Raw genomic sequence first — 17,953 nt, forward strand, 5'->3', positions numbered from 1 at the left:
CAGACAGGGAATAGACAAAGCATCTCTCCTTTGCCGGCCCCCATCCTGGAACTGATGGGCCCCATCCCCTTTGCCTTTGGGAGCTTTCCCCTAGAGGAAGTTCGGCTTACCATGGGACACTCGTGCTACCTCCTCCCCAGAGCCACCTGGTGTTTCCTCACTGCTTTGAGGCCACACTGGGACCTAATACTTCACCCCTCCTCTCTCCTCTTTCTGCACACAACCTTTACTATGGGCTTGCTATTTATTCATTGTTTTAAATATTTTTATGCTTCTCTATGGTCTCCCCGACATGCCTGAGTTTCTTGAGGGCAAATCCACGTGCTGTTATGTTTTCTTCTCCAAAGAGCCTAGCACAGTACCTATTCCTTAGAAAATGCTATGGTAGATGTGTGTTAGTGGATGTGGCCATTTTCCTGCCCCAGCCCACAATCTCAAAGCCGTACGATAAATACTTTTCACAGCTTAGCAAAAGAAAAATGATGGAAATCACCCAGTATTAAAAAAAAATTACATCAGGCCATAGATCCCTTGGCTTCTCCAAGCTAAGTTTAGCCTTCGCTAATTAGTAGATTGTGAAGTAATGTCAGCTTTCAGTATTGATTGCCTTTGAAGTATCTGTTTGTCACGCTCTCTTTAGAACTATCTCCCCTCTCGTAAAGTTAGCATGATTGATGCAGAATCCACTTCTGCTGTCCCTGTCCTCCATACAGAAGGCCACTTTGTGGGACTTGCTAACAAGGAGATAATTAAATGTAAATAGCAGGGGCAAGCTTTCCTTGCTCTGAGGTGAAAGACACCCAAGCAACATGTGACAGAAATACTGCAATAATAACAGAGAACAGGGGAAGTGTTGCGGGAGCTCCTTCTGCTCCTTCAGCCAATAGTCACTGAGATACCAGCCCATTGGGGCATGCATGGTCTCTCTTTAAAAAAAAAACGCGGCCACTTCCCTCCACTCCTGCTCTGGCTTCCGGCTCTGCTTCCTGCGACTAGGCTCCCTTCCTGATTGCACAGAGGGCTGTTGGCTGGGATGGTGATCTGTAAGTTTTTCACTTTTAAATAAATAACCATTCTATTAATCATAATTCCAAACTGGTGTGGGATTGTTTGTGACATACGCCTTCAGGGGAGGATCTAATAACTTCTTCGCCCAGGATTCCAGCAAAGGAAGAAAAATGGCTGAGCGTGGTGGTGCATGCCTGTAACCCCAGCCCTCTGGAAGTGAGGCCAGCCTGGGCTGCAGGGAGCTCCAAGTCGACCTGGGAAACTTATCAAGACCCCGCCTCGAACAAATGACTGAATAAATACATTTCGAACACACAGCCAATCAACGGATGACAAGGTCTACAGGTGGTCATGCTGCCATCGTCATGGAAACCAACCTAAGGCAGCGCTCAACCGAATTCATCGAATAACTCAGCCGGCTTAGACGAAGGATTGGAGAAAGCCTGAGTTGGCCATATGGAGATCCAGTAAGGAACCCAGCAAAGGAGAAGGAGCAGCATTGTCTCCTGCGGCGATGTTGCTGGAGACCTTGGCCTTTAGATCTCACTATGGAGAAAACCTAGGCCAAGAGACTTTTTCTGAATATCCCTAAGACAAATGTTACGGTATTCCGGGCAATGGCAAAGATGTGCCTCACCCCTGGGAGAGTACAGATTGTATGGGATGATAATTAAGCAAGAGAACCGCATTTCTTTCTCTATAATTTAGAGTCTTCAGTTAAAATTCCTATCTAGTGACATACTATCTCTTACCCTGTGTCAGTATGTCCAAAACCAAATGATGCCCTGTGGCTTCCCCCAATATCTGTGTACCCTAAACACGCCACGGCAGGAAGACTGATGGAGAGGCTTGATCTATGTCGCTTCCCAACAGACGATGTCTCCGAGGCGTGCATCTAAACAGACTGCACACTCACAGCTACCCTAGTCATCGGTTCTCGGAGAATTAATAAATGCCGTTCATTCCCGTGGTAGACACCAAGGTCAGGACGTCTTTGCTGCTCTGTAATTCCATCAGCATCACACAAAAGGCACAGGATGGGGAGCAGAGGTCGCTCTACTGACCTTACCTCTGAGCAAATAGGACTACGTCTTGTTCCAGGAGAGAATCTTCTTTGGAAGCGCCCTTTTCAAAGACTTGTCTTACATCAGAATGCACTTGTATAAGAAGTGGAATTGCCAATAAGAGAAAGTGAGGCTGGAGCAGCTGCCAAGAGGCTGACATAGAATTTGTTTCCATTTCAGGGTTTGTTTTTTTTTTTCTTTCCCTTTAACATTACTCTAACTACTGTGAGAAAGTGAAATTGCTGTGTTCATCTCGAGATTTCAGGCAGCAAGGTTTTCAATGCTCAGATAAGTCATCCCCCTGTCCCTGGTGGAGTAAGTGCTTCTGATCCCACAGGCTCATCAGAAAGGAACCACTCCAAGGTTTGATTGTACAGGCAAGGATTGCAGGGCTGGATTTGACCCTAGCATGGTTTTTTTTAACAGAAAAATATGCTTGATTGCTATGCTGTAAGGAATTGAAATAATGGTTCTGAGTGGCACTTGGAAACTAAGAATAGCCTTGGGTTGTTTATTTTCGTTGTTGTTGAGTACACAAAATTGTGGGGAGGAGACTGTATTCGGAGACACTTGGGATTTCATGCCCAGTAAATTCCAGGTGACACAGCAGAGCAGTGGAGAGAAGGGAGGAGCGATAAGTCAAAGCAGAAAACCAGCCAGCTGAGCACCGTTTGTTGGTGTTCTGCGGTATACTTTTGAATTTCATTTAAAAAAATCAGCGATTCTCATACCCGCCCCCCAAATTTCTTCAAGCCGAGAAATGGCGCCGCGATGTGAAGTCTTACTGAGCAGAATCTGGGGCTACCCTGTTTCCTAGTCTCTCTTCCTGTCTCCCGGGAGCCGCATCTGGCATCCCCATTCAAGGACAGTCTGGCTTCTACCCTCCCCTGCGTCTGAACTGCACATGCGCCGTTTGAGTCCTGGCTCAGAGGCAGGGTACAGTTCCAGGCTGACGCTCAAGGCCAGCTGTAGGTTAGAGGTCGGATATCAGGGGAAGCCAAGAGACAGAGCTCTGAGGGCTGGGGTTCTGAGCCCCGTTTGCCATTTGTTTGACCTTGAACAAATTACTAATTACTATCTGCTTTCTATCCATTTCTTCCACTGCAAACCCATAATAATATTAGCTACTTAATAGGATTTAAGGGCTACATTATGCACATCTTAATTTAAATACGATATGGATAAGTAACTTTTAAATTAAATGTTAAATTTTAATGTGAATGTTAAATAAATAAACGCTAAGTAAAAATTAAATTTATATATTAAATAAATATCATTTAACGAAGTGCTTGCCTCGTGTTAGGAAATACTCAAAAGAGGTAGAAGGAATGGTTTTAGCCCTCAATAAAAACGAAAGTAGATACGCAAGGGATCCACGCTGCGTTGATTTTTCTTTGAATAATAAACTAGTAGCTCCAAGTCAGTATTTTCCACAAAGATGGGCAACGGTTTTGATGGGAAATCAGAGAAAGGCAGACTTGGCCTCCTCTGTGTCCACCCACTCCCTAAAGTGCATCTCTTTGTCTTAAACTAAGTCATTTCCCATGCGATGCTCAGAAGATGGTACTCTTCATGTTCCTTTGGTTTTCCTTTTTATAAGTTATCCCGTATCATGAGAAATCACATCGGAGTGCACATACATGCACATGTGCACATGTGTGCACATGCACGCGCACACACATGTTATGCATGCACAAATGATTATGTGGGAAAGATTTGAGAGGAAATAGTAATAAAAAGAATGGTGGTTAATCCTTAAGGACCCGGCACTGTTCTACTGGCAGCCTACATATGACTGCTCATCTAGGTCTCAGAACTACTGTGAGGTCAGTGATATTGTTATCATGATAATAGTTGAGAAAAAGCTAAGAGATCTTAGGCAACTTCCCCCAAGATCACAGGGTAGGTGAGAATGTACACTTTTATGAGCAAGGAAGCCAAACTATTTGTGGATCATTCCAAGAACTGTTGAGTATGGGAAGGGGAAAACAAAGGAAAAAAAGAAAAAGAAAAAAAATTCTCCCCTAGTTATGGTTGAAAGCCAATCACCTTTCAATATATACATTTTTTACATTTATTCCTTTTAGTTCACGTGTGTGTGCCTGTGTGTATGTGTGTGCACGTGTGTGTGCAAGTGTACTGTGGAGATGTGAGGACAGCTCCACAGAGCCAGATCGCTCTTGCTGCCTTGTGAGATCTGGAGGTCAGTCCCAAGCCCTCAGTCGGGCAAGCACTTCTACCTGGTGAGCCACCTCACTGATCCCCTGTATTATTAGTTTTGAATCAGTAATTGTTCTTATTACATTTCTGCCTGAAAAATAGAGCCTACGGCTCTAAAATGATCATTAGTAAACTCTAAATAGTGCTCTCCTAATTAAACACATTAGTGCTTATGGTAAATAAAAATGAGCTTGGACTGAAACATAATTGAGTTTCACTTCAGGGACACAAACTTGGCCGATATTTTTCTATGCTCTTTGTAACCTTTCTGAGTAGAAGAGCGAGCAAGGTCCTAGCTCCTTAATTTGCTAATTGTCCTTCCTCTCCATGGTTATTAGCTTATAATTCCACCCCTCACTCTAACACATGCAACCGAACTGAGAGCTCAAGGTATAGACTTCCTTAGAGAATCTGAACCGTGGGCTGCATCTGTTGGAGGAGGGCCCGCTTGTTTGTCCCAGCCGCCCAGAACCAAAATAACCACACAGAAACTATCTTAATTACAACACTGCTTGGCACATTAGCTCTAGTTTCTTATTGGCTAACTCCTACGTCTTATTTTAACCCATGTCCATTAATCTTCATATCAACACATGGCAGTGGCTTACCAGCTAAAGTTTCAGCATGTCTATCTCTGGCGTCTTCTCTCTCCCAGCATTCCGTTTAGTTTTGCCCACCCAGCTCTGTTCCCCTATAGCTCTGCTATAGGCCCAAAGCAGTTCTTTTATTCATTAACCAATCAAAGCTTGACAGAAGGACCTCCCACACCGTGCATCCTTCTGCTTCTACACACTAGCTCAGTTCTTTGACGTGACATAATGACGCTGTGTACTATCGAGGTCTGAGCCCAGACACAGCAGCCTTGGTATGCAGTCCACCATTTACACAGAAAGCTAGAGAAATACGCCTCCCATGTGCCTGGCTCTTCTCAAACATACATTAAAGGTGAAAGTAAAATGTGTCAAAGTATTGCACAAAAGTTGTACCAACTCTAAACCTCTTACAGTATTTTAATGTCTCAGCAGTTGGGGTATATCTTCTGGTTAATGAGTATCATTGTTTAAGGGGACAAGTCTCCATTTTTTTTCTTTCTTGTGACCCTTAAAATTGTATCTTTGCCACCAATGGCATCTTAGATTTGATGAACTCCATTGCGCTGTTGACATTAGCGTGTTCTCGGGAACACTTGTGAAGTGGAAAGGACAGAATGGCAGAGAACGTGCTGCCCGTAAATTAAATCACAGCAGACTAGAGGACGTCCTGTCCCTTTGCCAGGGAGCTGCTCCCTGGATTAGTGGGTGCGTCCGGATTTCCCCATTTCCTCCTGTGAGTGAGATGGAGATCTCGATTAAGTTCCTGCCACTTATTGTACCTCCCAGAAGCCGTACCACTGTCTCTCAGTTTGAGCTTTCTGCACACTCTTCTACACCCGTGGTTCTCAAACACTGGTATATGCTGGACTCTCCCAAGAAGCTGCATAGAAATTCATGGTCCTTGTTTCCTGCCTAGACATTCAGATTCTGATGGTTGCATAAGGCTTGGAGAATTTAGAGTTTAAATGCTCAGATGGGTTTGATATACCTGAAAATTTGAGAACCTCTGTTCTTTGGGTTTAGAGTCGGCCTGTCTCTCTCTTTCTACGAAGGACTTGGTTTAAGCAATGTTGGTCTCAGTAGTATTCACAGAATCACATTATTAGAAATGGTTGTTGATGGAGGATTCCCATTGGCTAATAAAGAAACTGCCTGGCCCATTTGATAGACCGCCCCTTAGGTGGGTGGAGTAGACAGAACAGGAAGAGGAAGTGAGGTAGAAGGATCAGTAAGATGCCACGCCTCTCCTAAGTTAGGCAGACTGCTGTGCCTCTCCTCAGAGAGAGAAGCCAGACGCTATGAAGCTCCAGCCCAAGATGGACGTACGCTAGAATCTACCTGGTAAGGCACCACTTTGTGGTGCTACACAGATTATTAGATATGGGTTAGTCAAGATGTGAGTAAGAGGCTGAAAATAATGGGCCAGGCAGTCTTTAAAAGAATACAGTTTCCGTGTAATTATTTCGGGTAAAGCTAGCCGGTGGCCGGGAGCTGGGGTGGCGGGAAGGCGGCCCGCAGCTCCACACTACAGAGTGGCGCCCAACGTGGACAACTGAATCCACAGAAAGCTTGAGAATGCTTGGGAAAGAATAGAGTAAAGCATGTTTTCTTGATAGCAGCAATTTCTCGGGTCTGAGCAAGCGCTCTCATCTAAGAGAGGCTTCCTGACTCAGCTTCAGCTGCAAAACCCTGGAGCTCTTTTAAGAGGTCCTGCCATGAAACATTTACATAGTGTTGATGAAAAACTGAACGCGTGTTTTTCAGTTTTCAGCCGTAGCAGGAAAAAGCTGTGCCGTTTTAAAATGCCAGCTTTCTGGGCCATCCTGCCAGAGCAAACTCTGACTCTTTCAAGCAGGCAGTCCTAACTATGGAGCTTTTGATTGTTATTTAACACTGTTTCAGCTTGCTTGCTGGCAGGGACCTTGAACCGCCACAGAGTTGTGGTGATAAACATGGCTACAGTGGGTACCTCCGCCATGAGGTTGGAAAGCTAAGGAATGGGCTGGATCTAGCTGTCAAAGCCACGGCTTTAATCCTACCTATATTGCTTGGTAAATTAAAGACTTATGTGGTCAGAAAAACAGAGATGTACAATAAAGAGAGATTCAAAGATGAAGAAAACCTCTAAATGTTTTCCAGTGTGTTAAAAATACACACAAGCTAAAGGTTAAAGATCTTAAAAGTAAAAAAGAAAAAAGAAAAAGGAAGTAGCTAGGGTGTGGTGGTACACACCTTTAATCCCAACACTTAGGAGGCAAGATGTATTGACCTCTGTGACTTCAAGGGGCAGAGGTGGATTGACCTCTGTGACTTCAAGGTGTGGTAGCACACCTTTAATCTGAATGCCTGGGAGGCAGAGACAGACAGTTCTCTGTGAGTTCAAGGTGTGGTAGTACACACCTTTAATCCCAGCACTTGGGAAGCAAAGGCAAGTGGATTTCTGAGAGTTCAAGGACAGCCTGGTCTACTGAGTTATTCCAGGTCAAAGATATACAGAGAACCTGTCTCAAAAAGTAAAAGTAAAAATAAACAAAATAGAGGCTAAAACAAAGCAGCACAAAGATGGAAAATATATGGAGAACCTTGATACTGTATGCTATTATGCTCTTTTTGAATTGTTTGAATGCTGAGGAAGGAGCAACAGCTGCTAAAAGATATTTGTTTACAAATGCTGCTGAACTAATCCAAGAAAGATATCTTGAAAATACCTTGACTTTAGAATTTGGATCTAAGGATATGATACTTTGGAAAAGAGGGTCTTCTTTTATTTTTACAGAAAATGAGACCCGTTGGATTGCTTCTATCCCAATATGGTATGATAGACCACGCCCTCCTGAAAGGTTGCTGTGAACACCTTCAGAAAATTACTTCACCCAACTGATAACTGAGATAAACCTGGCACACAGGTTACACCATGAAAGATCTGATTAACAGCGTCCCCATTCAGCAGGAAGCAGTTTGGAGAGAAATAACTACGTCCATATTCCCAAATATTGTTTATAAATGTTCTTTTACATTTAAAGGGGGATATGATATAGATATGAATAATTTGCATTGGTATGGATTTTAAGGTCAATTTTGTTATATGTATATGTATTTCTAATCTTGATTAAGGTATTGTGATTGTGTAATTCATTTAAGAATGTAATGTATAATTAAGAAATATAGGTTGTTAATGGATAATCATCGATAATAGTAAAGCTTATAGTCATGTTAGTTAGATTTTCTAGATATATAGAGATATATTTCAGCTAGATAGGCATACTTCATATCTTCCAAAGACTACAGAATATGGCATTTTAAATGTCTTAATAACTTAGGACTTTTCATGACAATGAGACACATCTGCTCCTGGCAGCACCAGCTACTTCAAGAGGAAGATGGGCATCGAAGAGGATCCTTATAGAGTTTGATAGCCATTTGGGCAAGAAACTGCTCTTGCCTGGACTGTTGCATAAACTGGACACAAAGAACCCACAGAAAGAGGACTGCTGAACTTGCCTAAATGTGAGATGATTCTTTGGGGTTCCTGATTCATGAAAGAGTCTGTGAGACATTCTGCAGGACACAGCAGATACTGACTGAACTGCCTTTGAAATTTCCTGCATCATGGAAATGTCTCCTGGAAACTATGGGCCTGTAGGCCGAAGATGGATGCCCCAACAGTACAAAAGAACTTTGGGTGACTGTCCAGGCAGCGAGATGTCTCTGTCATTTCTAGAGTTTGGAAGTTGCTTATTTCTTGTTTACTTAGGTAATATTATATCCTTCTGGAGTCTTTGATGGAGTTGAAGAATGGATAGATAGTTACAGTTTTCCTTAGTTATGATAAAAGATAAAGTAGATATAAATACTGTAACTGTAATTCTTACTTGATAACTGTTTTGTTATATGTAATTTTACTATGTTAAAGTTAAAGCTTTTCTTTTTTTTTAAACAGAAAAAGGGGAAATGATGGAGGATTCCCATTGGCTAATAAAGAAACTGCCTGGCCCATTTGATAGACCGCCCCTTAGGTGGGTGGAGTAGACAGAACAGGAAGAGGAAGTGAGGTAGAAGGATCAGTAAGATGCCACGCCTCTCCTAAGTTAGGCAGACTGCTGTGCCTCTCCTCAGAGAGAGAAGCCAGACGCTATGAAGCTCCAGCCCAAGATGGACGTACGCTAGAATCTACCTGGTAAGGCACCACTTTGTGGTGCTACACAGATTATTAGATATGGGTTAGTCAAGATGTGAGTAAGAGGCTGAAAATAATGGGCCAGGCAGTCTTTAAAAGAATACAGTTTCCGTGTAATTATTTCGGGTAAAGCTAGCCGGTGGCCGGGAGCTGGGGTGGCGGGAAGGCGGCCCGCAGCTCCACACTACAGGTTGTTATTCGAAAAGACAGAGACACCAACGAAGGAAAGAATTCTGACATTGCGTTTCTTGTCTTAGGCAGGACTGAAAGATAGAGCATATCCTGGTGATGTCCCTGACACCTATTTCTGTTGGGGTTTTTTTAGCCGTGCCCCATAAAATCGGACGCATCATTGACGGGAGTCCTGCAGATCGCTGTGCAAAGCTCAAAGTGGGAGACCGGATCTTAGCAGTCAACGGCCAGTCTATCGTCAACATGCCTCACGCCGACATCGTGAAGCTCGTCAAGGATGCGGGTCTTAGTGTGACCCTTCGCATCATCCCTCAGGAGGGTGAGTGCCTGAGGTGGCCTCGCGGAGAGGCAGTCAGACAGACTCACCCGCCCGGCTCCTGGAGCCCACCCCTTGACATCAGAGTGCAGTCTGCCACTTCCATTTTCCCCAAACTCACACCCACCAGTTTCATTTAGAAATGAACTGTGTGGTGCTACGTGCCAGTAGAATGAATCCCGATACTTGGGGCTGTGAGAGCCCTCCCTGGGGCCGCAGGCATGCTAGTTTTATAGAGATCTAAAGCCAGAACTCACTCAGTCCTGCAGGCAGCAATACAGACCTGAAAGGAAAAACAAGGCAATGGAGGGATGCTTGCTCGTGTTAGTAATTCATCTCTAGAAAAGTCTTCAAAGTCAGATTGATTTTGAAATGCCCGGGGAAGTTTTAGTTTTTTCAATCCAAAGAGAGCTCATTTAGGAAATGTTGCATCTGATAAGAATGTAAATTCCCACTTAGCTGTTAGAATGTCTCTGTACAAGCCTACCCCCAGCACCTGACAGTTTCAGAACAGTGAAAAACCCACACTCATAACTGAGGCCCGTCTGCATTCTTTCACGATTTCCATGCACAGGAGGCTGCTGGGTGATAGCCTCTGGCTCATCAATGGAACTGAAAAGGTTCATCTCTGGAGTTCAATGATGAGTAGTCATGTTGTCCCCTCCAGGGGCTGATGGAGCTCACTGAGCAGCCATGGGTCCCCTCCAGGGGCTGATGGAGCTCACTGAGCAGCCATGGGTCCCCTCCAGGGGCTGATGGAGCTCACTGAGCAGCCATGGGTCCCCTCCAGGGGCTGATGGAGCTCACTGATGAACAACCATGGGTCTCCTCCAGGGGCTGATAGAGCTCACTGATGAGCAGCCATGGGTCCCCTCCAGGGGCTGATAGAGCAGCCATGGGTCCCCTCCAGGGGCTAATGGAGCAGCCATGGGTTCCCTCCAGAGGCTGATGGAGTTCACTGATGAGCAGCCATTGGTCACCTCCAGGGGCTGATGGAGCAGCCATGGGTCCCCTCCAGGGGCTGATGGAGCTCACTGATGAGCAGCCGTGGGTCCCCTCCAGGGGCTGAAGGGCTTACTTTGTATTCTTTATTTGACTCAGTCCCCTGCCAATTCCATTTTAGGGCTATCAGATATATGACAGAGTAGCCAGCCTCCTGAATTTAATTATAAAACAGGAGCTCCCAACCAGGGTGATTTGGGGGATCTGGTACTGTCTAGAGACAGTTTTGACTGTCATGATTGGGATGAGGAAATGTCTGCCATCTAGTGAACAGAGACCATACATATGCCTCTCCACTTCCTGTAATGCCCGGGACAACGCCCCATAGCAAAGAATTATCTGACCTGGATGTGAAGAATGTAAAGGGTGAGAGACCCTAATACAAATGGAGATGATGTTAAGACATTTGAACTGTAAGAGAAGACAGAAAAGTGGTTTATATCAGAAAGCAAATAGGCCACCTGCCCTCATTACCCAGCTACAAAAGCAGACAGACAGACAGACAGACAGACAGACAGACAGACAATAAGGGCTGTAGTTTTAGCCTGTTGTCTGAAGGCACAAGTCTGTATATGACAGTCAGTGGGAATGAACTGTAAGCAGGACCATCTGCTGCAAATGGGGCGTGCTTCTCTGCCCTCCCATCTGGAGGGTTGGTCCTGCCTTTAACGTGTGAAGGTTGGATCCGTTGACCTTTTGTGTTGTTGAGGTAAGAAAGCACCAAGAAGCAGATTTGGAATAGCCTCATGAATCTCCCTATGTGTGGAGTTCTTTTTTCCTTCTGGAGATCCGTGAGTACAGAGGGCTCTTAGTGAGCTTGCCGAGGGGCCAGAGTTTCAGCTTCTACAGCTAGCTTCCTGTCCACATGCTGGAAGCCTGGTAGACTAGGGCTGGGTGTGGTGGCACACACCCCACAACCCAGCTCCTTGGCAGGTGGAGTCAAGACCACCTCTTTAGAATCAGCTGGGCTACAGAGTGAAGCTGTGTCTAAAGGAAAGAGAGAGATGTCTTAAACAGTCTAAAGGTGTTAGCTGGAACAGGTTCTCTCAGCAACAATTTGACTATTTTATCTTGTCCCCTTTGAGTTGTGTTCTCATAGTTTTAGTAAGCTGTTTCTGCATTGGTTTGTTTGCTTTGGTGACCTTTTCTCCCACAAAATGACAAGACTGTTCATAACTTTGCTCGGCAATGACTGTAGTTAATGAAAGAAGAATCCAGGAATGCTGTGGACCTTGGTAAGCTTAACCTGCTAGTGGGAAGCCCTGCAGAAACTGAAATGGCTGAGGCCTGGAAACATTCAAGGAGGCAATGAGTCCCAACCTCTCTTTACTTCTTGCCCCTGATCAGATGCCAACCTGACCACATCTGTTGCCTTGGTTCCCATCAGAGCTCAACAGTCCAGTATCAGCACCCAGCTCAGAGAAGCAGAGTCCCATGGCCCAGCAGCACAGCCCTCTGGCCCAGCCGAGCCCAGCCACCCCCAACAGCCCTGTTGCCCAGCCAGCTCCTCCTCAACCTCTTCAGCTGCAAGGACACGAAAACAGGTAACGTTTCCTCTCTGACTTTTCTGACTCTGAGAGGCAGAAAGTGCGTGCCTGGGAGACAGTTCAGGACTCAGCAGGGAGGGGTTTTCACACAGCTGAAATTACTGTGTGTGCTTTTGTGTGGTTTCAGAGGGGAGATGAGTAGATTGTTTCATTACTAGCTATAACTCAACATCTGCCCTGCGAGAAGCTTCTCTTCAGAAATTCTGAGCCATGGCAGATGAGTGGGGGTTAACTGTCTGAGAGCATCAAAGAGCTTCTAGAATTAGAACACAGGCCAAGGTCCTCTGGCAGGAGAGAGAACCTTCTAAGCATGAAGGACAGAAGCCAGGCCAGGGTTGTTATGGAATAGGGTTTGGGGGAGCTAGAGATGAGCCCACGGAGGGTGACAAGCCAACCCCAAGGGCCTGGCAACGCATATTGAAAGTCCTCGTGTTTGTCCTGATCGAGTGGGGAGCTTCTATTGGTTTCAGGCTGGCAGGTGGCATCTCTGGATTCTCTTCTCTCAAGTTCTCACCCGTCCTTCCACAGAGCTGACTGAGAGCTGGCAGGGTAAAACAGGCTGAGAGTGGAAATATGGCCGCAGAAAAGCGCTGAGCCACAAACACGGTACCCTGAGGCACAACGGCAGGGCGGACGGGAGGAGATGTAGATGGACCAATTGTGACTGCCTGCTTTCCACCAATTGAGGGAGACCCCGCAGTCTAACGAGTTATCCATCCCATGCAGGGAGCCTCCTGAGCTCATGAGGGAATAAGGTCCTTTGCACCTCTAGATGACAGGAATAGCATATAAAAAATGTCTTACAGTGACTTCTATGTAGCAGAGCCCAGCTTGGGTTGAGCCATTAAACAAATGAGGAAGGATGTGTCCCTATGTTTTCCTTCCTTACAATGGGAGAAAAACGGAACATACCTGAATATAATACCTCGTTAGCCTTAGGATTCCAGCATTTTCTGAACAGCTGCTTCCCATGCCCACCCCATGTCAGTGGGGTGGAGTAAGACTCCTTTTGATTTACAGACCCCTGACTTCATCACTCACACCATCTCAGAACAATGATTTTCCCTGTAGCACATTCCGTAAGACCCATTCTGTTATGATTTTCACGTGTGCTTTCATGGAAAAGTGACCATCTTAGCTGCTTATGGTTTTTTTAATTTTTTAATTGTTTTTATTGAGCTATATATTTTTCTCCACTTCCCTCCCATCCTCTCCCCTTCCCTTCTGCCCTCTCTCATGGTCCCCCTGTTCTTAATTTACTAAGGAGATCTTGACTTTTTCTACTTCCCATGTAGATTAGATCCATGTCTGTCTCTCTTAGGGACCTCATTGTTGTCTAGGTTCTCTGGGTTTGTGAATTACAGGCTATTTTTCTTTGCTTTGTGTCTAAGTCACATATGAGTGAGTACATATGATATTTGTCTTTCTAGGTTTGGGTTACCTCACTCAATATGATGTTTTCTAGATCCATCCATTTGACTGCAAATTTCAAGATGTCATTGTTTTTTTTTCTGCTGTATAGTACTCAATTGTGTAAATGTACCACATTTATCTTATCCATTCTTTGGTCAAGGGGCATTTAGGTTGTTTCTAGGTTCTGGATATGACAAACAACACTGCTATGAACATAGTTAAGCACATGCCCTTGTGGTACAATTGAGCATCCTTTGGGTATAAACCCTATATACCCAAAGTGGTATTGCTGAATCTTGAGGAAGGTTGTTTCTGAGAAATCACCATACTGATATCCAAAGGGGCTGTACCAGCTTGCGTTCCCACCAGCAATGCAGGAGTGTTTTCTTTACCTCACACCCTCTCCAGCATAAGTTGTCTTCAGTGTTTTTGATCATTCTGACAGGTGTAAGATGGAATCTCAGAGTTGTTTTAATTTGCATTTCAATGATGGATAAGAATGTTGAACATTTACTTAAGAGTCTTTCAGCCATTTGAGATTCATCTGTTGAGTTTTCTCTTTAGGTTGGTACCCAATTTTTTATTGGATTATTTCTTCTTTTGATTACCAATTTCTTGAGTTCTTAGTATATTTTGGAGATCAGCCCTCTGTCTGATGTGAGGTTGGTGAAGATCTTTTTCCATTCTGTAGACTGCCTTTTTGTCTTGTTGACTGTGTCCTTTACTTTACAGAAGCTTCTTGGTTTCAGGAGGTCCTGTTTATTAATTCTTTCTCGGTGTCTACGCTACTGGGGTTATATTTAGGAAGTGGTCTCCTGTGCCAATGCATTCATGTATACTTTCCACCTTCTCTTCTATGAGGTTCAGTGTAGTTGGCTTTATATTGAGGTCTTTGATCCATTTGGTCCTGAGTTTTGTGCATGGCAATAGATATGGATCTATTTTCATTCTTCTACATGTTGATATCCAATTATGCCAGCACCATTTGTTAAAAATGCTTTCTATTTTCCATTTTATATTTTTTGCTTCTTTGTCAAAAATCATGTATTTGTATGTGTGTGGGTTGATATCTGGGTCTTTTGGTTCAGTTCTGTTGGTCCTCTTGTCTGGTTTTATGCCAATTCCAGGCTGTTTTCAATACTGTAGCTCTGTAGTAGAGTTTGAAGTCAGGGAATGTGATGCCTCCAGAAGTTCTTTTATTGTACAGGATTGTTTTGGCTATCCTGGGTTTTTTGCTTTTCCATATGAATGTGTTCTTTCAAGGTCTGTGAAGAATTTTATTGGGATTTTGAAGGGCATTGCATGAATTTGTAGATTGCTTCTGGAAAGAATGCCAATTTTGCTGTGTTAATTCTACCAGCCCAAGAGCATGGGAGATCTTTCCATTTTCTGATGTCTCTTTCAGTTTCTTTCTTCAAAGATTTAAAGTTCTTGTCATACAGGTCTTCCTCTGTTTGACTAGAGTTACTCGGAGATATTTTATGCTATTAGTGGCTATTGTGAAGGGGGGGGGGGTTCCCTGATTTCTTTCTCAGCCCATTTATAATCTGTATAAAGGAGGGCTACTGATTCTTTTTTAGTTAATTTTGTATCCTGCTACATTACTGAAGGTGTTTATGAGTTGTAGAAGTTTCTTGACAGAATTTTTTGGGTCACTTATTTAAACTATATCATCAGCAAATAGTGAGAGTTTGACTTTTTCTTTTCCGATTTATATCCCCTTGATATCCTTTTGGTGTCTTATTGCTCTAGATAGGACCTCAAGAACTATATTGAATAGATATGAAGAGAGTGGACAACCTTGTCTTGTTCCTGATTTTAGTGGAATCTCTTTGAGTTTTCTCTCCATTTAATTTGATTCTGGCTGTTGGCTTGCCATATATTGCCTTTATTATGTTTAAGTATATTCCTTGTATCCCTGCTCTCTCCAAGACCTTATAATGAAGGGATATTGTTGAAGGCTTTTTCAGCATCTAATGAGATGATCATCTGGTCTTTTATTTTTTTTCAGTTTGTTTATACGATGGATTACATTGACAGATTTTCATATGTTGAACCATCTCTGCATCTCTGGGATGAAGCTGACTTGATCATGGTGGATGATGTTTCTGATGTGTCCTTGGATTCGATTTGCCAGTATTTTATTTGCTATTTTTGCATCAATGTTCATGAGTGAAACTGATCTGTAATCCTCTTTCTTAGTAATGTCTTTCTGTCGTTTGGATATCAGGGTAATTGTTGCCTTATGAAAAGAGTTTGGCCATGTTCCTTCTGTTTCTATTGTGTGGAACAATTTGAGGAGTATTGGTATTAGTTCTTCTTTGAAAATCTTACAGAATTCTGTGCTGAAACCATCTGGTCCTGGGCTTTTTTTTTTTTTTTTTTTTTTTTTTTTTTTTGGTTGAAAGACTTTTGATGACTGTTTCTATTTCTTTAGCAGTTATAGGTCTATTTAATTTGCTTATCTGGTCTTGATTTAATTTTGGTAAGTGATACTTATCTAGAAAGTTGTCCATTTCCTTTAAGTTTTCCAATTCTGTAGAGTATAGGTTTTGGAAATATGACCTAATGATTCTCTGGATTTCCTCTGTGTCTGTTGTTATGTCCCCCTTTTCATTTCTGATTTTGTTAGTTTGGATATTCTTTTCTGCCTTTTGGTTAATTTGGATAAAGGTTTGTCTATTTTTGTTGATTTTCTCGAAGAACCAACTCTTTGTCTCATTGATTCCTTGTATTGTGTTCTTTGTTTCTATTTTGTTGATTTCAGCTCTCAATTGATTATCCTGTGGTCTAGTCCTCCTGTGTGAGTTTGCTTCTAGACTTTTCAGGTGTTTTGTTAACTCATTAGTGTGATATTTTTCCAGTTTCTTTGTGTAGGCACTTAGTGCTATGAAGTTTCCTCTTAACACTGCTTTCATTGTGCCCCATAAATTTGGGTATGTTGTGTGGTCATTTTCATTGAATTTTAAGAAATCTTTAATTTCTTCCTTTATTTCTTTCTTGACCCACTGATGATTCATGTGAAAATTGTTTAATTTCTATGTGTTTGTGGGCTTTCTGGTTGCTGTTGAATCCTAATTTTAAGCCATGGTGATCTGATAAGATACGTGGGATTATTCCAATTTTTTTGCATCTGTTGAGGTTTGCTTTGTTACCTAGTATGTGATCAATTTTTGAGAAAGTTCCATGAGGTGCTGAGAAGAAGGTATATTCTTTTCTGTTTGGATGGAATGTTCTATAGATGTCTGTTATGTCCATTTGAGTCACAACATCTGTTAGTTCTCTTATTTCTCTGTTAATTTTTTGTCTGGTTGACCTGTCCAGTGTTGAGAATGGAGTGTTGAAGTCTCCCACTATTAGTGTGTGGGGTTTAATATATGATTTAAGCTTTAGGAGTGTTTCTTTTACAAATGAGGGTACCCTTATATTTGGGGCATAGATGTTCAGTATTGAGATTTCCTTTTGAAGGATTTTTCCTGTGACTAATATGAAATGTCCTTCTTTGTCTCTTTTGATTGATTTTAGTTTGAAGTCTATTTTGTTAGACTTTAGAATAGCTACACCAGCTTGTTTCTTAGGTCCATTTTATTGGAAAATCTTTTCCCAACCCTTTACTATGAATCAGTGTCTGTCTTTGAGGTTGAGGTGAGTTTCTTGTATGCAGCAGAAGAATAGATTCTGTTTTCGTATTCAATCTGTTAGCCTGTGTCTTTTTATAGGTGAGTTAAGGCCACTTTTATTAAGGGATATTAATGACCAGTGATTGCTAGCTCCTGTTATTTTAGTTTTTGTTGTTGGTGATGTTATTCTGTATGTTTTTCCATTCTTTGGGATTTGCTGTTGTGAGATCATCTATTGTTTTTGTGGTTGTAGCCAATTTCCTTGAGTTGGAGTTTTTCTTCTAGAACTTTGTGTAGGGCTGGGTTTGTGGCTAGGTATTGGTTAAGGTCCTGTCATGGAATATCTTTTGTCCATCTATGGTGATTGAAAGTTTTGCTGGGCATAGTAGTCTGGGCTGGCATCCATGGTCTCTTAATTTCTATACAACACTTGACCAGGACCTTCTGACTTTCATTGTTTCCATTGAGAAGTCAGGTGTAATTCTGATAGATGTGCCTTTATATGTTACTTTTTCCTTTGCAGCTCTTAATATTTTTTCTTATTCTGTATGTTTAGTGTTTTGATTATTATGTGGCAAGGGTACTTTTTTTTTATCCAGTCTATTTGGTGTTCTGTAAGCTTCTTGTATCTTCATAGGCATATCTTTCTTTAGGTAGGGAAAGTTTTCTTCTATTATTTTTGTTGAATATATTTTTGTGCCTTTGGGCTGGACTTCTCCTTCTTCTATACCTATTATTCTTGGGTTTGGTCATTTCATGGTGTCCCATATTTCCTGGATATTTTGTGTTAAGCTTTTGTTA

The 17,953-nt window shown here is 42.7% G+C and overlaps 1 protein-coding gene across 2 annotated transcripts in view; it reads left to right on the forward strand.

Annotated features, from left to right (window-relative positions):
• Positions 1-17,953, forward strand: part of Magi2 (membrane associated guanylate kinase, WW and PDZ domain containing 2) — a 1,324,802-nt gene that overhangs the window by 1,207,579 nt on the left and 99,270 nt on the right. For both annotated transcript variants that reach the window (XM_038315349.1, XM_038315350.1), the window contains 2 exons: positions 9,388-9,573; positions 11,960-12,116. In XM_038315349.1, coding sequence (XP_038171277.1) covers positions 9,388-9,573; positions 11,960-12,116 — 343 coding nt within the window. The remainder of the gene's footprint in view (positions 1-9,387; positions 9,574-11,959; positions 12,117-17,953) is intronic.

Source organism: Arvicola amphibius, chromosome 18, assembly GCF_903992535.2.
Source record: "Arvicola amphibius chromosome 18, mArvAmp1.2, whole genome shotgun sequence".
NCBI classification, from domain to species: domain Eukaryota; kingdom Metazoa; phylum Chordata; class Mammalia; order Rodentia; family Cricetidae; genus Arvicola; species Arvicola amphibius.